At 45.4% G+C, this 27,154-nt stretch overlaps 1 protein-coding gene across 1 annotated transcript in view; it reads left to right on the top strand.

Annotated features, from left to right (window-relative positions):
- Positions 1 to 27,154, top strand: part of LOC135827704 (sushi, von Willebrand factor type A, EGF and pentraxin domain-containing protein 1-like) — a 61,774-nt gene that overhangs the window by 27,353 nt on the left and 7,267 nt on the right. The window contains exons 13-21 of the mRNA XM_065340158.1: positions 4,974 to 5,105; positions 6,380 to 6,544; positions 7,892 to 8,173; positions 12,382 to 12,513; positions 13,708 to 13,872; positions 15,220 to 15,501; positions 20,815 to 20,946; positions 21,442 to 21,609; positions 26,228 to 26,395. Of these exons, the coding sequence (XP_065196230.1) occupies positions 4,974 to 5,105; positions 6,380 to 6,544; positions 7,892 to 8,173; positions 12,382 to 12,513; positions 13,708 to 13,872; positions 15,220 to 15,501; positions 20,815 to 20,946; positions 21,442 to 21,609; positions 26,228 to 26,395 (1,626 nt within the window). The remainder of the gene's footprint in view (positions 1 to 4,973; positions 5,106 to 6,379; positions 6,545 to 7,891; positions 8,174 to 12,381; positions 12,514 to 13,707; positions 13,873 to 15,219; positions 15,502 to 20,814; positions 20,947 to 21,441; positions 21,610 to 26,227; positions 26,396 to 27,154) is intronic.

Here is a 27,154-nt window from a genome sequence, read left to right as displayed (position 1 = left end):
CAAACCGGTTTGGCATACAACACGTCAAAATTGTATGAATAGCCGGTCCTGCCAATGCTGACCGCATCAAATAAAAACTAGTATTATTCCCGTAGCTATGCAGAAGACGTTACTGCAGTAACGTCTGGCGCTAGCCAGGGTCCACACAGCTTTAATTTGGTATTTGTGTGTTTGTTTGTTTGTTTGTTTGTTTGTGTCACGCCTGGCGCTATCGGTATTAGACGGCGAAAAAGCATAGGATGTTATAAAGTTTTTAATTCTTCTATTTTTTTTTCAGGCATATCCTGGGATTCGAACCCGCACTATCGCCCTATATGCATTCCCACATACACTTCGCATTCATACCCATTCTTCCAAGTTGCTTCACGTTATTATCTTGCGTTTGAAAGCCCTATTTGAATATTGCGGGCAGCTGTATGTAGCCAGCTGTGTTTGATGGTATGGTACGGTGCGGGAGACGGTGTCGTATTACCCTCGATCGTACCTGTCCCGTACCTATCCCCTACCGTACCGTGCCATCAAAGACGGTGGCCACAATGCATATTCAAATAGGGCAAGATCACAATGTCAAACAATTTGGAAGAATTAGTATGTATGCGAAGTGTATCGGGGGATGCGTGCAGGGCGCGCGATCGTGCGGGTTCGAATCCCAGGTTATGTCCTAAAAAAAGGAATTGTTTAAAGAATTTATAACATCCCTATCCTTTTTTTTGTCTAGGTCATCAATACAAAAAAAGCATAGCGTAGGGTCCTGGGCTTCCAAGCTCTCTCGTTATCTTGGTTCGAGTCCTGGTAGTGACAGTCAATTTTTTCTTCAGACTTTTCCCGTTTGTCTCTTTCCCTCAAACTAGTGAAGATTTTATGACTTGGGGCTCCCCGCTTGCTAGAGTGTGCGTGAAGTGTGTGGGTACAGTGAGGGCTGCGTCCCACCCGCCTGTGTGGATTCACAGGAAGTGTGAGTTACAAAGTCTGAAGAAAATGTTGAACAGTCTCTGCTGGGATGATGACTACACCATAGCTCAGTGGTTAGAGCATCCCTAGCTACAAGCGAGGGTCCTTGGTTCGAGTCCTGCTGGTGACAGTCAATTTTTTCTTCAGACTTTTCCCGTTTGCCTCTTTCCCTCAAACTAGTGAAGTATTATTATTATTATTACTGGGTCCGACTTATTAAAATGTGCGTTTCGCTTCGAACGTCAGCCAAACAAATTCAAATAATCTCAGGACGGAACAAACTTTCCAGCTACCTAACACTATCCTTCAGTTGTCGATTTGTGATGTTAATGAAGAAATGGCTCCAACCCCAAAGGAGGCAGCGTCTCAGGATCCTAGTCGACTCGAGTATTTTGCGTGCAAATTTTGTCGTCAGAGGACTCCTGTTGCTTCTCGCGCAACACAGAGAAGGCCCGGTGCTAAAATCAACACCCCACTGCGATGGGGAATTGTCACGGAGTACCAGAAACTCCTGGGTGATCGTTCTCGAGTGCTTCCTGGCGGATTGAAATCGCCGAGTGCAGTCGCTGTTTCCTTGGAAGAATCAAGTAACAGCAAACGCGTCATCCAGAAACTCGTGCAGAAAGCACCTGCATTGTCCGTCCAGTTTGTGCTGATCTCTCTCGCATTCGTTCATGATGTGGCGGCCGACGAATCAAGAGTACAGAAGAGATTGTCGAGAAGTTGATTGATATAAACAACCGCCCTTGAGGTCGACTTTCAGACGACAACCTGGCTGGAAAACTGAAGCACAGAAAGGGTGAATACGTGAATGGTGCGGAGTCCCTGCTGACTCCTCGGAGCCGCGATCGCGATGCGTCACAAGATCGCCAGTCTCCGGGGCCAGTGGATTCGTGAAACAGGCAGGGAAGAGCACGCATGGTCTGATGCAGCTGACTGTGCCGACAGCTGACTCCTCGGAGCCGCGATCGCGATGCGTCACAAGATCGCCAGTCTCCGGGGCCAGTGGATTCGTGAAACAGGCAGGGAAGAGCACGCATGGTCTGATGCAGCTGACTGTGCCGACAGTCATGTCGACACAGATCAGACTCTGTAGTTCTAGTAACTTCTACGCGCGCGGCACACGGTGATGAAAAGCAGGGAGTAGTACAATACCAGTATGGTATTGTACTACTCCCTGATGAGAAGCGATTTTTTTATGCGTGATGGTTTACTTGTTCGCCTCATTTGAAAGTGTCGTGGGAGCGTCAGGCGAAAACACCTACAGCCACCATTCGGGCAGTCGTACTGCACGAGGAGGAGGCGAAGTCGATCGTCTAAATCGTGCCTATGGAGTGAAAAAATCAAGGAAGCGCAGTGTAGCTTGGAGGAGATGAAAAAAAATGTCGACGTTTTGCAGGCTGACGCACTGGAAGAAGCGCCCTGAGACACCAGCAGAGATGAAAACTACAAGGTCAGGCCAAGAAACGACACAGTAGTAATCTATCTATCGTCTCTTGGTCGATATTTTAGTACAGGTGCTCCTTTGGACATAGGCTTGAGGTTTGAAGCGAAGCGCACATGTTAATAAGTCGGTCCAAGTATTATTTAAACAAACGGCGAGGAGACAATACTTAATAACCGCAATCAATAAATTTGGCTTAACCGCCATTTGTGTACTTTAATCATGCAATGTAAAAATGGTGGAGACGATGTGCAATAAAACGATGAAAATATGAAGAAATGGTGTAGAGAAAAATATGGATTCAAACAAGTTTTCGTACAACACACAGCAGAAATCTTCGTTGTACTAAAGGACACAAAAAATTGAACTATTATAGAAAATCTATAAAATGTATATATGCCACAGATGCCAACTCAGGAGCCTCATTGGCATAAGGCTCCCGAACAGGATATCGAACATCGACCTGCACCAGCGCTGCCGGGAAGAGCCACTGTCAACCACCATTGGAAAGACAGGTATGCAGATGCTGAGGCATGCCATGCGACTGTCGCCAGACACCCCAGCCGGTCACCCCAGCGCAGCAAGCCATGAGTGGGTACTTCACTCCACAGCAGAGTGGGCACAAGGGACGGGATATTGGAGTTCTGACTGTAGTACAGGATAAGATGCAGTATTGCTGTTGCCAGGGTCTTCAAACAGAATGATAATCAATTGTGCACATTCGATTTTATTCTTCCGATCAAAGTGATCTGGTCGGGGGGGGGGGGGGGGGATCGAGATCAAGTTTCCACAGTTGAAAGCAGCCTAGGCCAAAGGTGGGTGTGTGAGGCCTGAACCATACTAAAACATTTCGTTTTCAAAGGATCAGTCGGAAGTGAACTGCCTCAAAAAAAGGAAGAATGCCATAAAGACCGCCAGACCCACCAGAACTGTAAACCCTGACCTTGCTTGTCATGAGCAATGCCATAGCCATCCGAACTATGGGACCAGGCTGAACCTAGACGGCTCTGACCAGTTGTTTTCCTCACAAGCAGGGTTCGCAGCGAAGTTTGGAAGTCTGGAAAAAGTTTGGATTTTATAATTCGATTTTCCAGGTCTGGAAAAAGTTTTGAAAAGGTGCTCATTTTGAAAAAGTTTGAAAACAGTTTTGAATTTCGATTTTTTGGCCGCAGCTCAGATGTGCTGCACTCCTGCAGTGCAAGTGGCCGTTTTGAGTGCCGCGATAGAATACGCGCTGGCGATGCGATGCGATGCGTGGTGCTCACTGCATGTACGCGTCTTGTACAGTCATTTCAGTGCAACTCAAGCGCGGCCGGTGATGCCTTTTATTTGGCCGTTTATTTTTTGTTACTGGCGCTCGCGCTCGACTTTGTCTCTTTCAAGTCGGGACAGCAGGATAGCGAGGTCATTTCGCACTCAGATGAGTTTTCTGGCGAGGATGAATCCGTCTTTAGTGCTGAAATGGATACCAGCTATGTAAATGTTTCATTGGAACCCCCTCTGGAGGCGGATTTGAACTTACGGAGGGGAACTCTCGTCGTATGAATTCCCCTGCTATTTTCAGGGGCTCTAGCTGCTGAAGGCGATATCATCGCCATGCACCTTGGTGAATTTGTTGATGGTAGTGATACCAGGGAGGATTTTACTACTCCCAGGTTGTACTCGTAGTGGAGAAGACAGTCGTTCAGAATAGGTTTATAGTATTATTTTATTTTTCCTGCACGAGTGGGTTTCGAAATTCTTGAAATTGGTTTGAAAAAAGTTTGGAAAAAGTTTGGAATTCTGTGTGCTTGGTTGGCTGTGAACCCTGCAAAAGGCAGATCAAAACACGTGTCACACAAACTGTTGGCACTTGAGTCTTTCTCAACCATCCCCCCCCCCCCCCCCCCCCGCACCTCCCACCTCTCCCCCCAGGGGACCAATATGTCGGAGAAAAAAAGAAAGGGTGTTATGTGCAGTTTGCAACTTAATCCAATGTTATGCAGCATTTTTGAATTGGTTCTACTAGTACCGTAAAGTCCCCTGGAAACGAACATTTCGCAGCAAACGCCGACTTCGCAGCAAACGCCGACTTCGCAGCAAACGCCGACTTCGCAGCAAACGCCATTTTCGCAGCAAACGCCGACTTTGCAGCAAACGCCTACTTCGCAGCAAACGCCCACTTAGCAACAACTGCCCACTTCGTAGAAAACACCCACCGCAGCCGGTCCATATAATTTTGGTCTTTTTCAGGCTAACACGGTTGTACTAAACCGTCATAAATGTTGAATGCGTACAAAAACAATTGTAATACCTCCAACCTGCCTATGTCGAACCATGAGGCGCTGCTCACCCCAACAGGGGTTGGTCAGCAATATCAGAGATAGAGAAAGGGGGAAGCTTTGCGAAAACTAATTGTACAAAACCAGACGCCCCTATCTAACAGCACTCCTCATGCATGACAGTATTATGGACGAGTTCACCCACTATGTTTTTTTGCCAAGTTGATGTGCAAAGTCATATAACTGGCATTGATTTTGACAATCGCGAATCAGTAGTGTAAGGGTGTCGATTTCTCCCCGATTTTCATCCTCTTTAGATTGCAATAGAACTGCAAGTGATCATATTTGGAATATATCAGCCGATGGAATGGTTCAATGCAACAGTGGATATGAGTATCTAGGTAATCAACCAGTGTGCAACGGCAGTAATCAGGCTCCTACATGCACACGTAAGTTATTTGTCTAAGTTTCAACATTTGACAATGAGAATGCGAGGCCAATGGACGCAATTTAGATGTGGTCACATGTGATATTCTTGTCAGATTTCAACTTTGAGCATTTTCTAAGCAGATTTAGCAGTAAAGCGGTATGTATTATGTTAAATCGGAGGGAGTTGTGTTTGCTGGTGACAGTGCTCAGTACACCAAGGTGCAGACCCTAGTACACACACTTGAGCGGAATCAAAAGCGTTTCTGCTGTAACTCTAGCAGGACATCGCAAGGCAAGGGGATGATTGCTCATTCATCCTCAGCACATGGCTAGTGAGGCTAGGGCGTCGCTTGGCAACAAGCTCCGACTGTGCCTGCGAGCCACATCTGGAATACAGATTCATCATTTGTAATTCTGTCTGGATATAGCACTGCTATCAGATTTCTGAGCTGTCGACGGTGAAAACAGTCAAGTCGCTCAAAGACTGCCTGGGGCACTCCCCATGTGTCACAGTTATAAAGGAGAACAGGCAGCACAAGCTAGCTGTCTGAATGAAGTTACGTCCAATTTAGTTACAGATTTGGCGATTGCGTGGGCTTGTTTGTATTTTAATCGGCCAATAAAGGGTTAAAATTAATGGTTGTTGTGTCTCCTTTCCTCTCGAATGCAGGGTCCGTAAGACCGATATACTTCTTCTGTCTGTCCTCTCCGGCTACACAATAGAGCTGATTTGGCAGTTGCCGTCCATCGGGCAATAGAGCTGATTTGGCAGTTGCCGTCTATCGGGCAATAGGGCTGATTTGGCAGTTGCCGTCCATCGGGCAATAGAGCTGATTTGGCAATTGAGTGTATGATTACATGCATGCGCAACATAGAACGGATTCAGCATCATGGTTATATACTTCAGTGCTGTTGTGAACCCTCTGGTTCTTTAAAGTGTCAGGAACAAACGACCACACGGCACGAGGACAAATATTTATTCTCAACAGTATAATAATGACTTCGATCAACTCAATGAATAACTAACACTAAAACCACCAGGTAGTTATAGCGTAGAAATGACAGCGTGCATGAGAAAATCATACACATACAACATACAACTACAGCGCACACAGCAAACCGCACTTAGCGCCTGTAGCGTATACCACATTGGACCCATTGTGAATAAAATGTTAAAGGATATCGTGGAAAAGTAGATATAAGAGAAAAAGAGAAAGGAAAGAAAACGGAAGGTTGGTTGCAACGAACATATATCAATTGTGAATATCTGGTGTTTTTTTCTTGTTATTTACAGCTGTCAAGTGTACAGTACCTAATATCCCAGATGGGCAGAAAAATGCAGCACAGATATCTTTCCAGGAAACAGTCACATACTCATGCAAAGTTAACTATGTGCTTGATGGAGATGCCAACCCGACCTGCCAGGCTGATCGCTCATTGACAACACCCACCTGCAAAAGTAAGCAATGCAGTCCGGTTTTGAACCGCCTGTGTGTGATTCAGACCATCGGCCCTGAAACGTTTGTGATGCGATAAGCAACTTGCAGCACCTGCGATGAACCACGACCACGACACACGTGTTAATATTTTGTTGCTTGTAGCGTCATCCCAATACACTACTACTTGCTTATGAACCTAGAGTGGAATTTGTACTTTAGAGAGTGGAATTTGTACTTAAGACAGCGGAATTTGTACTTTAGAGAGTGGAATTTGTACTTTAGAGATGGGAATTTGTACTTTAGAGGGTGGAATTTGTACTTTATTTAAGTACCTCGTCCAATATCACGGTCAGTGACCACCACCACACCAAGGACGTTGACGCTGCAAATTCTATTCAAAAGAAATGAAATCTCCAAATTTTCGCCCTTGGGGCTTCATCAGAGGGTAAAAATGAATAATGAAATGACACTGGCTCCGTAAAAAAAAAAAAGTAAATTATCGTGTCCGTTCCCGAAGGGAACTCACGACGGCCGCTAACACCCGATAAACCCTAGCGGCAGATGCAGCGCCTAACAGTGGGGGTGAGTGGATAAGTCTCAAAACCACTGGCACAAGTGCCGAAAACGACCCAATTAGCTACATCTATGTACTCCTTGTGCCTGGCCACAAGTTCCCAGTTGACTGTGGGTAGCAGCACGGCTGGCAGCACGGCTGGAAAACCGCTCCCAGGCAGGACTTGAACCAGGTACCTCTCGTATCTCAATCATGATCTTTGACCAACCCGCTGTGCCTGCCTGGTTTGCTCTGTAGCAAATTATAATAGCGGAGCATTGAGACGTTGTCCCATACCACTCAGGTATGGGAAGAGGCCGAGCCTAGAAGGTGCTGCCATGTTTTTCACTCCAAATGCAGCCCACAACTCGTGCCAAACACATTGACACCGGGTAAGGACAAAGACCCAACTGCCATGATTATTTGTAGCAGGTGTTGTGAGCTGCATTTGGATTGAAAAACATGTCAGCGCCTTAACGGTTCGGCCTGGTCCCATAGCTCAGTATTTGGAGCTTTGCTCATGACAAGCAAAGTACCTGGTTCGAGAACTCGTGGGTCTAGGTTTTTTTCTTCTCTTTTCAGGTGGATCACTTCCCCAGACCTTTTAGTATTTACCTTGGATTTGATGTAATATACTACTACTAATGTGTGACGTATTCTTGTTCTTGGCCTTTCAGGGTGGGTGTTTCAGGACGGGTTATCTCGTCCTGGGCATTGAATGGGCTCATGTTCTCGCATTTTTTTCCGTTGCTGTGCATGACTATTTGTCCTCGTTTTGTGCTTCACTCTAATACTTGCACGTATTCCCCTACAGAGGATACAGGTCTAACAGGTTATCGGTATTGCAGTACCACCAATTCAATTTTAAAAAGAACAGCGCTGGGCACACATTTCAAGTTCAAAACTAGCCAAGCTTATTGCAAATTGAAGAATGGAAGGCTTCTTACTGCAAATTCCTTTAATGGGATGTGCGTAGGAATTTTATCTTCGTCTAAACTGATCGCATGGGTTGATGCACTACCTCAACCAAATTTTGCTTTAGCCACAAACGGGAATCGACACATTTTAAGGGAAGCCTATGCCATATGCGAATTTGGTAAGTATTCATTCAGTTTGGAATAGGCATCAATGCCCGACCAATACTGCTGTGTCTTGGTGCAACCCCTGCTTCGTAGTTGTGACGTTTGATTTAGTCTCTGTGTGATTGTCTTCCTTCTTATTTTTGAGCTGGGAATGTGAGCATGATGAACGAAGGATGTGTTTTCCTAAATAGACTCTTTTCAAGTCTATCAACTTTCCTCACAGCCTCTATCCCAAGGCAAACCGGTTTGGCATACAACACATCAAAAATTGTATAAATAGCCGGTCCTGCCAATGCTGACCGCATCAAAAAAAAAAGAATATTATTGTCTTGGTTCGAGTCCTGGTGGTGACAGTCAATTTTTTCTTCAGACTTTTCCCGTTTGTCTCTTTCCCTCAAACTAGTGAAGATTTTATGACTTGGGGCTCCCCGCTTGCTAGAGTGTACGTGAAGTGTGTGGGTACAGTGAGGGCTGCGTCCCACCCGCCTGTGTGGATTCACAGGAAGTGTGAGTTACGAAGTCTGAAGAAAATGTTGAACAGTCTCTGCTGGGATGACGACTACACCATAGCTCAGTGGTTAGAGCATCGCTAGCTACAAGCGAGGGTCCTTGGTTCGAGTCCTGGTGGTGACAGTCAATTTTTTCTTCAGACTTTTCCCGTTTGCCTCTTTCCCTCAAACTAGTGAAGTATTATTATTATTATTATTATTATTATTACTGGGTCCGACTTATTAAAATGTGCGTTTCGCTTCGAACGTCAGCCAAACAAATTCAAATATTCTCAGGACGGAACAAACTTTCCAGCTACCTAACACTATCCTTCAGTTGTGGATTTGTGATGTTGAAGAAGAAATGGCTCCAATCCCAAAGGAGGCAGCGTCTCAGGATCCTAGTCGACTCGAGTATTTTGCGTGCAAATTTTGTCGTCAGAGGACTCCTGTTGCTTCTCGCGTAACACAGAGAAGGCCTGGTGCTGAAATCAACACCCCACTGCGATGGGGAATTGTCACGGAGTACCAGAAACTCCTGGGTGATCGTTCTCGAGTGCTTCCTGGCGGATTGAAATCGCCGAGTGCAGTCTCTGTTTCCTTGGAAGAATCAAGTAACAGCAAACGCGTCATCCAGAAACTCGTGCAGAAAGCACCTGCATCGCTCCGTCCAGTTTGTGCTGATCTCTCTCGCATTCGTTCACGATGTGGCGGCCGACGAATCAAGAGTACAGAAGAGATTGTTGAGAAGTTGATCGATATAAACAACCGCCCTTGAGGTCGACTTTCAGACGACAACCTGGCTGGAAAACTGAAGCGCAGAAAGGGTGAATACGTGAATGGTGCGGAGTCCCCGCCGACTCCTAGGAGCCGCGATCGCGATGCGTCACAAGATCGCCAGTCTCCGGGGCCAGTGGATTCGTGAAACAGGCAGGGAAGAGCACGCATGGTCTGATGCAGCTGACTGTGTCGACAGTCATGTCAACACAGATCAGACTTTGTAGTTCTAGTAACTTCTACGCGCGCGGCACACGGTGATGAAAAGCAGGGAGTAGTACAATACCAGTATGTTATTTTGGTTGGTTCCAGAAATTTCTGGAACCAACCAAAAACATCTGTACAAACCTACAACTTTCACCTAGTTCAACCCTATGGTTCATTTACTTTTGTACAGCTTTACAACTTTTCACCTAGCTATTTCCTAAGGTTCACGCTACCCATGTGTATTAGCCACATTTGCGCCAAGACAATTATTTTCAAGTACTGCATTGCTACACGCTCAGCTACTGGTGCATAGCGCAACATGACTAGCAACCTTCTCCACTTTACACTACTAGTATGCCAATTCATGCCTACCGTGTACATGTATATAAGCTAGTGTTTTCTACCTCATTCTTCATCCTCTGATGAAGCATTCTAATTGCAGAAACCGGTCAGGTATCCATTAAAATGTAAATGTATGAATTATAACTAAAATTACTGTGCTCTTGTTGTGTCGGGAGTTCAATGCATCTTCCCTAGTACTAGTCCCTGATGAGAAGTGATTTTTTTATGCGTGATGGTTTACTTGTTCACCTCAATTGAAAGTGTCGTGGGAGCGTCGGGCGGAAACACCTACAGCCACCATTCTGGCAGTCGTACTGCACGAGGAGGAGGCGAAGTCGATCGTCTAAATCATGCCTATGGAGTGAAAAAATCAAGGAAGCGCAGTGTAGCTTGGAGGAGATGAAAAAATGTCGACGTTTTGCAGGCTGACGCACTTGAAGAAGCGCCCTGAGACACCAGCAGAGATGAAAACTACAAGGTCAGGCCAAGAAACGACACAGTAGTAATCTATCTATCGTCTCTTGGTCGATATTTTAGTACAGGTGCTCCTTTGGACATAGGCTTGAGGTTTGAAGCGAAGCGCACATTTTAATAAGTCGGACCAAGTATTATTTAAACAAACGGCGAGGAGACAATACTTAATAACCACAATCAATAAATTTGGCTGAACCGCCATTTGTGTACTTTAATCATGCAATGTAAAAATGGTGGAGACGATGTGCAATAAAACGATGAAAATATGAAGAAATGGTGTAGAGAAAAATATGGATTCAAACAAGTTTTCGTACAACACACAGCAGAAATCTTCGTTGTACTAAAGGACACAAAAAATTGAACTATTATAGAAAATCTATAAAATGTATATATGCCACAGATGCCAACTCAGGAGCCTCATTGGCATAAGGCTCCCGAACAGGATATCGAACATCGACCTGCACCAGGGCTGTCGGGAAGAGCCACTGTCAACCACCATTGGAAAGACAGGTATGCAAATGCTGAGGCATGCCATGCGACTGTCGCCGGACACCCCAGCCGGTCACCCCAGCGCAGCAAGCCATGAGTGGGTACTTCACTCAACAGCAGAGTGGGCACAAGGGACGGAATATGGGAGTTCTGACTGTAGTACAGGATAAGATGCAGTATTGCTGTTGCCAGGGTCTTCAAACAGAATGATAATCAACTGTGCACATTCAATTTTATTCTTCCGATCGAAGTGATCTGGTCGGGGGGGATCGGGATCAAGTTTCCACAGTTGAAAGCAGCCTAGGCTCAAGGTGGATGTGTGAGGCCTGAACCATACTAAAACATTTCGTTTTCAAAGGATCAGTCGGAAGTGAACTGCCTCAAACAAAGGAAGAATGCCAGAAAGACCGCCAGACCCACCAGAACTGTAAACCCTGACCCTACTTGTCATGAGCAATGCCCTAGCCATCCGAACTATGGGACCAGGCTGAACCTAGACGGCTCTGACCAGTTTTTTTCCTCAAAAGGCAGATCAAAACACGTGTCACACATACTGTTGGCACTTGAGTCTTTCTCAACCATCCCCCCCCCCCCCCGCAGCTCCCACCTCTACCCCCAGGGGACCAATATTTCAGAGAAAAAAGAACAGGTGTTATGTGCAGTTTGCAACTAAATCCAATGTTATGCAGCATTTTTGAATTGGTTCTACTAGTACTGTAAAGTCCCCTGGAAACGAACACTTCGCAGCAAACGCCAATTTCCCAGCAAACGCCAACTTCGCAGCAAACACCCACTTTACAGCAAACGCCAACTTCGCAGCAAACGCCCACTTCGCAGCAAACACCAACTTCGCGGCAAACGCCCACTTCGCAGCAAATGCTCACTTCGCAGCAAATGCTCACTTCGCAGCAAATGCCGACTTCGCAGCAGATGCCCACTTCGTAGCAAATGCCAACTTCGCAGCAAACGCCAACTTCGAAGCAAACGCCCACTTCGCAGCAAACGCCCACTTCGCAGCAAACACCCACTTCGCAGCAAATGCCCACTTCGTAGCAAACACCCACCACAGCCGGTCCATATATTTTTTTGGCTTTTTCAGGCTTATACAGTTGTACTAAACCGTCATAAATGTTGAATGCGTACGAAAACAATTGTTATACCTACAAACTGCCTATGTCGAACCATGAGGTGCTGCTCACCCCAACAAGGGTTGGTCAGCAATATCAGAGATAGAGAAAGGGGGAAGCTTCGCGAAAACTAGTTGTACAAAACCAGACGCCCCTATCTAACAGCACTCCTCATGCATGACAGTATTATGGACGAGTTCACCCAATATGTTTTTTTGCCAAGTTGATGTGCAAAGTCATATAACTGGCATTGATTTTGACAATCGCGAATCAGTAGTGTAAGGGTGTCGATTTCTCTCCGATTTTCATCCTCTTTAGATTGCAATAGAACTGCAAGTGATCATATTTGGAATATATCAGCCGATGGAATGGTTCAATGCAACAGTGGATATGAGTATCTAGGTAATCAACCAGTGTGCAACGGCAGTAATCAGGCTCCTACATGCACACGTAAGTTATTTGTCTAAGTTTCAACATTTGACAATGAGAATGCGAGGCCAATGGACGCAATTTAGATGTGGTCACATGTTATATTCTTGTCAGATTTCAACTTTCAGCATTTTCTAAGCAGATTTAGCAGTAAAGCGGTATGTGTTATGTTAAATCGGAGGGAGTTTTGGTTGCTGGTGACAGTGCTCAATACACCAAGGTGCAGAGCCTAGGTCATCCACTTGAGCGGAATCAAAAGCGTTTCTGCTGTAACTCTAGCAGGACATCGCAAGGCAAGGGGATGATTGCTCTATCATCCTCAGCACATGGCCAGTGAGGCTACCGCGTCGCTTGGCAACAAGCTCCGACAGTGGCTGCGAGCCACATCTGGAATACAGATTCATCATTTGTAATTCTGTCTGGATATCGCACTGCTATCAGATTTCTGGGCTGTCGATGGTGAAAACAGTCAAGTCGCTCAAAGACTGCCTGGGGCACTCCCCATGTGTCACAGTTATAAAGGAGAACAGGCAGCACAAGCTAGCTGTCTGAATGATGTTAAAATTAATGGTTGTTGTGTCTCCTCTCCTCTCGAATGCAGGGTCCGTAAGACCGATATACTTCTTCTGTCTGTCCTCTCCGGCTACTTGGATGGTTGCCTTGTACACAATAGAGCTGATTTGGCAGTTGCCGTCCATCGGGCATTAGAGCTGATTTGGCAGTTGCCGTCCATCGGGCAATAGAGCTGATTTGGCAATTGAGTGTATGATTACATGCATGCGCAACATAGAACGGATTCAGCATCATGGTTATATACTTCAGTGCTGTTGTGAACCCTCTGGTTCTCTAAAGTGTCAGGAACAAACGACCACACGGCACGAGGACAAATATTTATTCTCAACGGTATAATAATGACTTCGATCAACTTATTAACAATGAATAACTAACACTAAAACCACCAGGTAGTTATAGCGTAGAAATGACAGCGTGCATGAGAAAAGCATACACATACAACATACAACTACAGCGCACACAGCAAACCGCACTTAGCGCCTGTAGCGTATACCACATTGGACCCACTGTGAATAAAATGTTAAAGGATATTGTGGAAAAGTAGATATAAGAGAAAAAGAGAAAGGAAAGAAAACGGAAGGTTGGTTGCAACGAACATATATCAAGTGTGAATATCTGGTGTTTTTTTCTTGTTATTTACAGCTGTCAAGTGTACAGTACCTAATATCCGAGACGGGCTGAAAAATGCAGCACAGATATCTTTCCAGGAAACAGTCACATACTCATGCAAAGTTAACTATGTGCTTGATGGAGATGCCAACCCGACCTGCCAGGCTGATCGCTCATTGACAACACCCACCTGCAAAGGTAAGCAATGCAGTCCGGTTTTGAACCGCCTCTGTGTGATTCAGACCATCGGCCCTGAAACGTTTGTGATGCGATAAGCAACTTGCAGCACCTGCGATGAACCACGACCACGACACACGTGTTAATATTTTGTTGCTTGTAGCGTCATCCCAATACACTACTACTTGCTTATGAACCTAGAGTGGAATTTGTACTTTAGAGAGTGGAATTTGTACTTAAGACAGCGGAATTTGTACTTTAGAGAGTGGAATTTGTACTTTAGAGAGTGGAATTTGTACTTTAGAGGGTGGAATTTGTACTTTATTTAAGTACCTCGTCCAATATCACGGTCAGTGACCACCACCACACCAAGGACGTTGACGCTGCAAATTCTATTCAAAAGAAATGAAATCTCCAAATTTTCGCCCTTGGGGCTTCATCAGAGGGTAAAAATGAATAATGAAATGACACTGGCTCCGTAAAAAAAAAAAAGTAAATTATCGTGTCCGTTCCCGAAGGGAACTCACGACGGCCGCTAACACCCGATAAACCCTAGCGGCAGATGCAGCGCCTAACAGTGGGGGTGAGTGGATAAGTCTCAAAACCACTGGCACAAGTGCCGAAAACGACCCAATTAGCTACATCTATGTACTCCTTGTGCCTGGCCACAAGTTCCCAGTTGACTGTGGGTAGCAGCACGGCTGGCAGCACGGCTGGAAAACCGCTCCCAGGCAGGACTTGAACCAGGTACCTCTCGTATCTCAATCATGATCTTTGACCAACCCGCTGTGCCTGCCTGGTTTGCTCTGTAGCAAATTATAATAGCGGAGCATTGAGACGTTGTCCCATACCACTCAGGTATGGGAAGAGGCCGAGCCTAGAAGGTGCTGCCATGTTTTTCACTCCAAATGCAGCCCACAACTCGTGCCAAACACATTGACACCGGGTAAGGAAAAAGACCCAACTGCCATGATTATTTGTAGCAGGTGTTGTGAGCTGCATTTGGATTGAAAAACATGTCAGCGCCTTATAGGTTCGGCCTGGTCCCATAGCTCAGTATTTGGAGCTTTGCTCATGACAAGCAAAGTACCTGGTTCGAGAACTCGTGGGTCTAGGTTTTTTTCTTCTCTTTTCAGGTGGATCACTTCCCCAGACCTTTTAGTATTTACCTTGGATTTGATGTAATATACTACTACTAATGTGTGACGTATTCTTGTTCTTGGCCTTTCAGGGTGGGTGTTTCAGGACGGGTTATCTCGTCCCGGGCATTGAATGGGCTCATGTTCTCGCATTTTTTTCCGTTGCTGTGCATGACTATTTGTCCTCGTTTTGTGCTTCACTCTAATACTTGCACGTATTCCCCTACAGAGGATACAGGTCTAACAGGTTATCGGTATTGCAGTACCACCAATTCAATTTTAAAAAGAACAGCGCTGGGCACACATTTCAAGTTCAAAACTAGCCAAGCTTATTGCAAATTGAAGAATGGAAGGCTTCTTACTGCAAATTCCTTTAATGGGATGTGCGTAGGAATTTTATCTTCGTCTAAACTGATCGCATGGGTTGATGCACTACCTCAACCAAATTTTGCTTTAGCCACAAACGGGAATCGACACATTTTAAGGGAAGCCTATGCCATATGCGAATTTGGTAAGTATTCATTCAGTTTGGAAGAGGCATCAATGCCCGACCAGTACTGCTGTGTCTTGGTGCAACCCCTGCTTCGTAGTTGTGACGTTTGATTTAGTCTCTGTGTGATTGTCTTCCTTCTTATTTTTGAGCTGGGAATGTGAGCATGATGAACGAAGGATGTGTTTTCCTAAATAGACTCTTTTCAAGTCTATCAACTTTCCTCACAGCCTCTATCCCAAGGCAAACCGGTTTGGCATACAACACATCAAAAATTGTATAAATAGCCGGTCCTGCCAATGCTGACCGCATCAAAAAAAAAAAGAATATTATTGTCTTGGTTCGAGTCCTGGTGGTGACAGTCAATTTTTTCTTCAGACTTTTCCCGTTTGTCTCTTTCCCTCAAACTAGTGAAGATTTTATGACTTGGGGCTCCCCGCTTGCTAGAGTGTACGTGAAGTGTGTGGGTACAGTGAGGGCTGCGTCCCACCCGCCTGTGTGGATTCACAGGAAGTGTGAGTTACGAAGTCTGAAGAAAATGTTGAACAGTCTCTGCTGGGATGACGACTACACCATAGCTCAGTGGTTAGAGCATCGCTAGCTACAAGCGAGGGTCCTTGGTTCGAGTCCTGGTGGTGACAGTCAATTTTTTCTTCAGACTTTTCCCGTTTGCCTCTTTTCCTCAAACTAGTGAAGTATTATTATTATTATTATTATTACTGGGTCCGACTTATTAAAATGTGCGTTTCGCTTCGAACGTCAGCCAAACAAATTCAAATAATCTCAGGACGGAACAAACTTTCCAGCTACCTAACACTATCCTTCAGTTGTGGATTTGTGATGTTGAAGAAGAAATGGCTCCAATCCCAAAGGAGGCAGCGTCTCAGGATCCTAGTCGACTCGAGTATTTTGCGTGCAAATTTTGTCGTCAGAGGACTCCTGTTGCTTCTCGCGCAACACAGAGAAGGCCTGGTGCTGAAATCAACACCCCACTGCGATGGGGAATTGTCACGGAGTACCAGAAACTCCTGGGTGAAGAACAGTTTCCACAGTTGAAAGCAGCCTAGGCCCAAGGTGGATGTGTGAGGCCTGAACCATACTAAACCATTTCGTTTTCAAAGGATCAGTCGGAAGTGAACTGCCTCAAACAAAGGAAGAATGCCATAAAGACCGCCAGACCCACCAGAACTGTAAACCCTGACCTTGCTTGTCATGAGCAATGCCCTAGCCATCCGAACTATGGGACCAGGCTGAACCTAGACGGCTCTGGCCAGTTTTTTTCCTCAAAAGGCAGATCAAAACACGTGTCACACATACTGTTGGCACTTGAGTCTTTCTCAACCATCCTCCCCCGCAGCTCCCACCTCTACCCCCAGGGGACCAATATTCCGGAGAAAAAAAGAACGGGTGTTTCGTGCAGTTTGCAACTAAATCCAATGTTATGCAGCATTTTTGAATTGGTTCTACTAGTACTGTAAAGTCCCCTGGAAACGAACACTTCGCAGCAAACGCCAATTTCCCAGCAAACGCCAACTTCGCAGCAAACACCCACTTTACAGCAAACGCCAACTTCGCAGCAAACGCCCACTTCGCAGCAGACACCAACTTTGCAGCAAACGCCCACTTCGCAGCAAGTGCTCACTTCGCAGCAAATGCCTTTTCGCAGCAAATGCCCACTTCGTAGCAAATGCCAACTTCGCAGCAAACGCCCACTTCGCAGCAAACGCCCACTTTACAGCAAACGCCAACTTTGCAGCAAACGCCAACTTTGCAGCATACGCCAACTTCGCGGCAAACGGCAACTTCGCAGCAAACGCCCACTTCGCAGCAAACGCCCACTTCGCAGCAAATGCCCACTTCGTAGGAAACGCCCACCCCAGCCGGTCCATATCAGTGGCGTGTCCAGGATTTGGCTGAGGGGGGAGGGGGGGGGGGGGTTGCGGCCGGGCTCGAGGTGGGATGGGATGGGGGTACATGACATCATGCTACTGTCCCAGGTCAGCCATTTTGAAAACCGATGTCAAGAAGCTCCTCCAGTAGCCCCCTTCTTCAACAGTTATTCACCAGAACGGCCCCAGAGACTGTTCCGGAGGATCAGCGCACCACACGGGGACAAGTGTTGAACTTGCTTCAAGCTCCCTTTCTTCGTGGGCCTGCGGGACGATCGACCATGATGTTTCGGGGAAGCATTCTCTGGAACTTTCTCCCCTCTGATATAGAGTGATACGTCGTATCCCTGGTCCCTTCCGAAAGGCTCTTTCTGCCATTGATATACTTTGTGAATATCCTCGTTAAACTTTTATTATCTGCCATAAATTCCAACCTTCTCATCTATTTATCATTTGTGCATGCATGTCTATAAAATCAACCACGTGTTCCTGACTCCATGAAATTGTCTTTCTATTTTTTGACTCCATGAAATTATTGTCTTTCTATTTCTGACTCCATGAAATTGTCTTCATCTAAATTTTTCCTTTTCTTCTTTTGGTCCTTTCTGTCTTATATTATTATTATTATTATCATTTCTTGTTTTCCCTTGCATATCATCCCTTCATCATTCTGTGTGACCTGTCATATGGGCAGGTGAGAATGCATCTCTGCCTGTTCATTTGGTGAATTAAAATAAACAACAACAACAACAACAACCCCTCCCATCCTACCAACTACCGACCCATCTCCCTGCTCAGTATAATATCAAAAACACAAGAAAAAATGGTCCACTCTCGTCTGTACAATCACATAGCACCGCACTTACCCTCCAACCAATCCGGCTTCAGGAAACACGACGGGACCGAACTGCAACTCGCACGGATCGTCCACCAGATATCCAAAGCTAGGGATGCGGGGAAGCATGTTGTAACGTGTTTCTTCAGTAAGGGAGCATCTCATAAGTTCGCATTTATTTTGCAAACGTAACGCATTTCGAATAGACTTTACCCCCCTACCTCCCCCCTCTATTCGAAAGTCTTATCGCACATTTTCTGTGTTTATCTACATGTACTGCACACATCCATGCCCCATGCTATGGTATGCTTATGTACATGTACATGGATATGAATGTTTTGCTAGTGTGGTAGCGCATGGCATACAGTAGTACCGCATCTACTGAGTACAAGTACAATCAATGACATGTACACGCACATAAACACAGTTCCTCCACAACAACTAAAAAGTCTGTACTGCTGTAAAAGCTGACCAGGTACACCATTTGATCAGGCTGGTGTGACATTTGACACCTCTGAGTAGCCTACATGCATGTAGTACAGGGTTTGCTGATCTGCAAACACAGGTAGATCTACTCCTAAACACACTCATTTGCTGAAGTGATCTAGAAAATGTGCGAACTGTCATTTTTCTATTCGAAAAGGGCGCTACCCCCCTACCCCCGTTTCGAAATGCGTTACGTTTAGAAACAAAATGCGAACTTATGAGATGCTCCCTAAAGCCTTTGATCGTGTATGGCATCAAGGCTTGCTGAAAAAGCTGAGCCACTATGGTGTCAACGGCAACGCTGACAATTGGCTCGAAGCCTACTTGACAGGACGCAGACAGCGGGTGCAGGTTGAAGGCACAACATCCGCCTTCATACCAATACCAGCAGGAGTGCCCCAGGGCTCGGTCCTGGGACCACTTCTGTTCCTGGCGTGACCTGCCCACTGCCTGTGAAAAATGCTACAACCTCGTGTAGCCAGTTCGCGGACGACACCGCACTAATTGCCATTGCAGGCAGTTACATTGAGTGTGAGGCTGCACTACAAAGAAGCGTTGAGGCCGCAGCAGACTGGCTAGAGCGCTGGCACCTGCTAGTCAATAAAACGAAAACCGTCATCCTCCCGTTCTACCATGCTAACCGACCCTAGAATACTACAATGCCCTCCCTGCTAGCATTCGTGACGTCTCCTCCCGACCTGCTTTCAAACAAGAAATCTGCTCACCGCTGATTAACTCAATCTGCTCCTGCAGCGCTCACCCTCTCCCATACTTGTAAAGTTCAAAGTGATGTAAATCACTTTCCAACTGTTTAACCCACAATCTCACCTTCTCATCAATTTATCTCTTATTGGCGATGGTGCCATCGTGAGAATAAAGAATTCAAACAACAACAACAAGCCGTACATCTCACACACCACGAGCAGTATTTCTGTACACGCAGCAACAATGTACATTGTAAACTTCAAATTTGCCGTTATGTGAGCGAATCTACTGCAATTATTTATGCGAGTCCAACAATTTCTCATCACTCTCAAAGCATCCTTTACATAGGCAGCGGTACTTGTGACTGTGCGCTGTTCTTCCTGTTCTGGCTGCTCGCTGACAACAGGTTCTTCTACGTCTGGCGGAGTGTGACTGTCAGTCTGCTCGGAAGGTTAAACTGGAATAACAGCGACTTCATCACTCCCACTGTTTCCTGTTGGAGCGGCAGCAGGAGTTGCGCCGCGACAGGAACGATTTACAAAATTCGAGTCTCTGCTGGCTAGAGCTTGGCCTTTTGGGATGTCCCTGAGACCTCGAAGAAAAGCCTTCGAGTCAACCAAAACAAGATTCGACCGAGGATGATCGCCTGAGCCCTCGGTATTCGAATCGGGTTTTGGTTGACTCGATCGAAGATTTTTCTTCGATGTTTGTACCGTTGAAGACGCGTCGAGCACGTCCCAGCAGGGATCACACTGTACAACAGTACACAGTCAAACAGTACACAGTCAGGTCACCGTGTAGCCGTGCATGCTCACTGTACGTGGACTCTACGTGGACTCTACTCTGTAGACTGTACTGTACTGGTCTGTAGCTTGCACAATCAACACTAGCTCGAGCACAGTACCGTGCAACCGCTTTTGGACAATCGTTTCAGGCCGCATGCGCCCCGAGCCTAGTCTAGCTATACCCGGCGCCCTGCCTTTTATTTTTCGAAACCTAGGTCGAATATTTGAGGGGGGGGGGCGCCCCCCCCCCTAAACCCGCTACTGCATATACTTTTTTGTCTTTTTCAGGCTAATATAGTTGTACTAAACCGTCATAAATGTTGATTGGGTACGAAAACAATTGTAATACCTACAAACTGCCTATGTTGAACCATGAGGCGCTGCTCACCCCAACAGGGGTGGGTCAGCAATATCAGAGATAGAGAAAGGGGGAAGCTTTGCGAAAACTAGTTGTACAAAACCAATCGCCCCTATCTAACAGAACTCCTCATGCATGACAGTATTATGGACGAGTTCACCCACTGTGTATTTTTGCCAAGTTGATGTGCAAAGTCATATAACTGGCATTGATTTTGACAAACACGAATCAGTAGTGTAAGAGTGTCGATTTCTCTCCGATTTTCATCCTCTTTAGATTGCAATAGAACTGCAAGTGATCATATTTGGAAGATATCAGCCAGTGGTATGGTTCAATGCAACAATGGATATGAGTATCTAGGTAATCAATCAGTGTGCAACGGCAGTAATCAGGCCCCTACATGCACACGTAAGTTAATTGTCTAAGTTATATCCTTCAATGCTGTTGTGAACCCTCTGGTTTTCTAATTATTAGTCTCTGCTCTATTGCCCTATAAAACTGTTTTCAAATCCTGGCACATTCTTTTAAAATGTTACCACTGGTCAGTGTCACGCAATGGTATCGCTTGAGCTGATTGTAATTTAACTGGTGGTGTTAGTCATCATTGCAGCTTAGCTTGTAGTTCCTTCGTCCTCATTCCTTCTTCCACAACGAATTACTCTATCTGCTGACAGAACTTTTTCGTATTTTGCGGACTCATCAGCGCAGCACAGAGGAAATGAACATCAAATTATAAATTTGCATAGAAACAACCAAATCTCGTTGCAGGCACAATTTTGTCAAAAGGACTATTTGTATAGACTAGAAAGAAGATTAGATTGCTGTGACTGGCTTCAGCCATGTAAACGGACCATTAAGCCTAGCATGATTTCTCTCTTCCTGTGGTGTCTTTTTTTCACGCAGCTGTCAACTGCACTGTACCAGGTATTTTGAATGGAACTGTAAATGCTAGTGTCATCCACTTTGGCCAGAAGGTCAGATACGCCTGCACATCGGGGTTGCTGCTCATAGGTGATGCAATGCCGGCATGTACACCCAGTAGGACTCTTACATCGGTACCATTTTGTCAAAGTGAGTGCATATGATAAAGTCTGTTTTATTCCCGTAGCTATGCAGAAGACGTTACTTTAGTAACGTCTGGTGCTAGCCAGGGTCCACACAGCTTTAATTTGGTGTTTGTGTGTTTGTTTGTTTGTTTGTTTGTGTCACGGCTGGAGCTATCCCGTATCTGTCCCGTATCTGTCCCGTATCTGTGACTACAAAGGCTCTACAGGATTGTACATAACAGCTGTCCACAATATTTGCGGGCTCCTGTATCTGTCCCGTACCGTACCAAGATTTGGAAAGAAATAGGGAGACGAGGAGAAAATTAAATTAGAATAGACGCCGAATAGGTGATAGGATGCGTCCGCATTAACATACATGTACTTTGGAAGAGAGATCCCGTCGTCTCCAAAATAAGCGTGAACGAGCGATTCAGCGCCGGTCACAGGAAACGTCGGAAGAGAGATCCCGTCGACTCCAGAACCCCCGTGATCGGCAGAGTCCGCCGGTCCCAGGCAACGTCAGGACAGACATCCCGTTGAGTCCAGAACGCCCGTGATCGGCAGAGTCTAAGCCGGTCCCAGGAAACGTCAGGACAGACATCCCGTCGAGTCCAGAACGCCCGTGATCGGCAGAGTCAGCGCCGGTCCCAGTGAACGTCAGGACAGACATCCCGTCGACGCGCAGAAAAACTAAATCTGCAGCCGTCGGACAGGATACGTATTATAGGAGACTGTAAAGTTATGTAAAGTCCAAATTTCCACGTGAGCAGCAGGTCACTCGCGTTGATTTTTCGACGTGCCAGCCAAATAACGCGAGCTGAACTTTCGCGTCGCAGACATCCGGTCGACGCGCAGAAAAACTAAATCTGCAGACTCTTTTTGGCGTCGGACAGGATACGTATTTTAGGAGACTGCTAAGTTATGTAAGGTGCTCCACAGGCAACCATGCATTCGGCGTCGTCATTGGCTCAACAATAAAAGGCCAGAAAATCCGATTACTGTATTAAAATCAACTAATTTTCGCTGGCGATTTAATTTCGTTGATTTCGCCGCTTGGTACCAACCGGCCAAAGTAAATCGCAGGCCAAACTTTGTCATATAGGCAAATGATGCATGATTGAGCAATGGATGCATGTGAGAGCAAAAATACCGATCGATTTCAAATTTGACGTGAAATTGCGCGTCACGTCGGAAATATCGTGCATCTTAACCTCTCTAATAGAGAGGTTTCTTTTTCTCATCGGCCAAAATTTGTTGATTTACAGAATAAGGAGATAAAAAGAAAAGTAGGAGCAAACCAAAAGTAGATGATTATTAGAGAAATAACAATCCGCAATAAATTCTGCAAATACTTTTGCCTCAGTTCTTATAACATGTACGATGAGCTAGGCAAAAAAACATAAAAGCATAGCGTAGGGTCCTGAGTTTCCAAGCTCTCTCGTTCCAGTATACAGCTATGTGTCGCCAGATGTTTGAAAAATCAACCTTTTTTCAGGGCAATTTTGGCGAAATTTATTTTTATTGCAAATCAATGTCTTGACTTTAGGGTGTTTGTGACTTTGTTTTACGACCATCAGACCAAGAGCGACAATGTAGCAATGCCTTTGAGCCAGAGCAAGCGAAATATCCCTAATTTTGTGCATTTTGAGTTATCAACAGATTCTCGCAGCCACAAGATGTACGAATCACATGGAAAAAAACGATTAAAAATCCATTCACGGATAGCGAAGTTACGGGCATTTATTACACACAATTTTCATGTGAAATCTTCATGCTGCTCAGCTTCGGAGGTACTAGGTAGCCTGGGAAGGTTTGGGTGCAGTCGTTATAACCCACAGTTCTGCTGCTGCGTCCACATTCACTCGCTGGTCAAGATAATTTGGTCATCGCGAGTCATCGTTCCCGTTGTCAGATTGATTAGAATTTTCAGTGGCATTCTCTCCCTCGCCAAAAAACTCAGCCTCATCTTCTCCCAGGCCAGGAGAGACCAACGTTTCGTTAACGATGAAACGTTTACTGTAGCTCATGGTGAGTAGCTACGCCAACCCAAGGACTAAGGGGAATGCGAAGGGAGCAAGACAGCTGCGCTGAAAGCAAGTTCCTTTGTCTTTTACACTCGCGCATGCTGCGCGTGCAGCGGAGGTCGCGCGGTCGATCGATCGATTTTTGATCGCCAATGCATGGTATTTCGGTCCATTTAGACAGGGGTTTCTTCTACTGGAGCTGTAGGATACTGACTCCCTGATCCACAGTTGAATTTGCTCCAAAGAAATCACGTATCACAGACAAACACACAGTTTCAAGTTCGATCTGAACGTGACAGCCGGAAATCAGCTAATTCACTTGAAGTGTGATTTTCTCAAAATCACTTGCCGCGGGATAACGTCCCTTTTTCGCTTGCGCTGGATCCTTTTGTGGATAGGAGTCGTGTTATGAATTGTGCATTTTTATAATTATTACGATAGATCATGATCGATCACTGTGATCACCACTACCAAATATTGTTTCCATGTTATAACAATAACCGACTAAAAGAGAGACTTTCAGGCTAGCAATAAGAGAGAGAGAGCTCAATACCGAGATGCAGAACTAGTTCAAACAATGAGAGGACGGAAAAGTGTTTTAATGAACTAAGCGTGACTTAGCGCGTTTTTTGATGATTGCTTTATAGTGCGGGAAACTCAGATTTTTCGCCCTCTTATTGTTCGCAATAACCGACTATAGTAGGGGGTTCTGGAACTTGATTTCCAGCATTCACTTTATTAGTTTTGCAGTTGCAACAGCAGCAATAACAGCAATGGAAGGGGAGATAATGGATCTGTTCTCATGGTGACAGTTCTGAGGGACATGCTTGACAAGATCATCTGCACTAGCTTTTGGCGGCGTGGTTGGCTATAAAATCCAGCAATCGCCACGCAAATTGGTCACTGCCTACCCCAGCCATGTATCGCGTGGAATAAAATAAATAATTAATAGAATTTCATATGTTGTGCAGGAGTCAAACGGCACGAATGGGTCCACATGCGTCTTGTTGCACCTCGTAGACTGGAGGAATTTCCAAACATAACACTGCCTAGAAAATGTTTCACAACACTAACTCCAAAGTTGCATTAACGTTATGTTACTCAAGATTGTCCAGCCTCTACATGACACGAGAGTCACATTCAATTTCCTCCCGCCATTGTTATTCTTGCAGTTTGCACTGATAGAATCGATTTTCCCTCAATTTTGTTTTTCGCTTTTTCAAAAAAAAGGGAAGAAAAGATCGAAGTTCTCGTTTATCGGACCATATTGCGCTCACACCGATGGGGAGGGCCGGCCGGGTTGAACGAACGACCTGTTCAAAGGGTAACAGGAACCTCGAAAGGTGCCATGTGACCACCGTACCGCCATATTCACACAGACGTATTGAGGCGAGAATCTTCACAGTTTATCGATTTTCACGGTTCTGGTTAACGTCACACAAGTGTAATGCCAACGAACGAATGCAAAATTAAGATATCCAGGAACTACAAGTTACGCTATAATGTCCAATTGCACCACCAGTTACTAAACAATCAGCGCATGACACTGACCTGCGCTAATGACGAGCTACAACTAACTGGCTAACAGCTCTAGAACTTCTCAGTGGACATTATAGCGTAGCTTGTAGTTCAAATTAAACTCGGAAACTGAGCCAATGAAATATTATAATTAAAAAAATAGAAGAAATCACATCAAAACTATCCACGACCGTAACACGATAATAAGCAGTCAGATGCGCGATAACAGGGCACAAAACTGACATGTTACTGAGACATTCAACGACCCGACACCTACCTCTCACACATCTCCAGTGCACAGACCAACAACCCTCCAGCTTGGAAAGTTCATTGTTATGATAGGTTCAAGGAGGGGAAGGTAAACGCAGCGAAAATGTGCACAAGCTAAGTCCGACGGCAACAAAGAATGCTGACCGCTACAGGGCAATTAGTTCACCAGTTATTAACATGACAAAGCGGTCTAACTATATTATTCAAAGCAGCAAAGCAGTACAGCACTCAACTTGCATGGGTCAGCCATATCAGGGATAAAGGAAGGGGAAACTTTGTGACAACGAATTATACAAAACCGACACCAAACTCTAACGGTACTCCTCATGTATGGCACTATTGTCGATGAGTTGACCACGATAACAAGTAGTTCCACACGACGTACGTTTCGCCGTATTGTTCATGACAGCTCATCAGGTGTTCGCATTTAACTCGGATACTGAGCCAATAAAAAATACAACTAGTACCCGAGTTAAACGAACCGTACATCGTGTTTCGCTCCTCGGAGCTCAGTGATTCCTCACTGCACCATATAACAAGACTACCCATTGGAACGCTTGTTCTGTCCGATTTCCATCAAGCCTTCAACTTTGGCAATTGGAGAAAGGACAATGTTATTAAGACAGTTTGTACAGTGGTCTATATGTGCTGCACAAACTGAACATTTGAAAACGGCTATACTCGTCTTTAGGAGTCCAGCTACACCTTAAAAACGGACATACGTCGTCCGCCAAGGGTTAAGGCCGACAATGTGGCTACATGATTGTGCATCACGTAGCAGTGATTAATTCTATTGTTTTCTTTGGCTGTGTGTTCCATGTTGTGTGGCAGATGGTGATTGTGCGGTTCATCCCGTGACCAATGGCAAGAGCAGTGTCATAGGTGGAATTCTAGAGGGACAAAAGGTCAACTTTACGTGTAATCGTGGATTTAGCCTGGTTGGAAAAGCAGAGTCAACATGTGCAGCGGACGGAACAATTACCGCACCTACTTGCCTGGGTATGTCAAGTTTTTATCTAGTTGTTGCTTTTAAACTTTATTGAACCAATTCCAATGGTGAAGGTCCCAGCCGGATTGCTCTCATCTGTTGACTTCAAATTGACAGACTTTTGTATGGGAGTAGATATTGAAATTTCAGTATTTCAGCTCTCCATTGTCTCAAAAAAGATCTTTTTCAAACTTCTGTATGGCACATATGCGCCCTGTAGGCCTACCGGTATCTCAACTGGAAAAATTTTAGAATGAAAAAAGAGAAAAAGAGAAATATGTAGGTCTTTCCCCATGTACTCCCATACAAAGTCTATCTTAATGACGTCATCAATCCGGCCTAGTCCGGACATCATAATTATGTCATCAAATTAAGTGCAAACTTCAAGCTGTTGTAACTCAGGAACGGCAGCTCCGATCAACCTGAGAATCAGTGCCTTTGTCGCTACAATTCACCTACTGCTACCATTCTTCATTGTGTCATTTTAGCGTGAAATTCCCCTTTAAGAAGCCCAAACGTCGCACTGTGACCTGATGGGTTGAACATATTAGCAGTGATATTTTAGTCATCGAAATGTCAGAGAGGCAAAGACAGAAAGAGAGCGAAAGAAAGAAGGACAGAGAGACAGACAGACAGACGGACGGACGGACGGACCGACAGACCGACAGACAGACAGACAGACAGACAGACAGACAGACAGACAGACACACACAGACACACACACAGACACACACAGACACACAGACACACACACACAGACACACAGACAT

Source organism: Sycon ciliatum, chromosome 11 (assembly GCF_964019385.1).
Source record: "Sycon ciliatum chromosome 11, ocSycCili1.1, whole genome shotgun sequence".
Taxonomy (NCBI): Eukaryota; Metazoa; Porifera; class Calcarea; order Leucosolenida; family Sycettidae; genus Sycon; species Sycon ciliatum.
The sequence above is the reverse complement of the archived record's forward strand: the minus strand, read 5'-3'. Positions and strand labels throughout refer to the sequence as shown.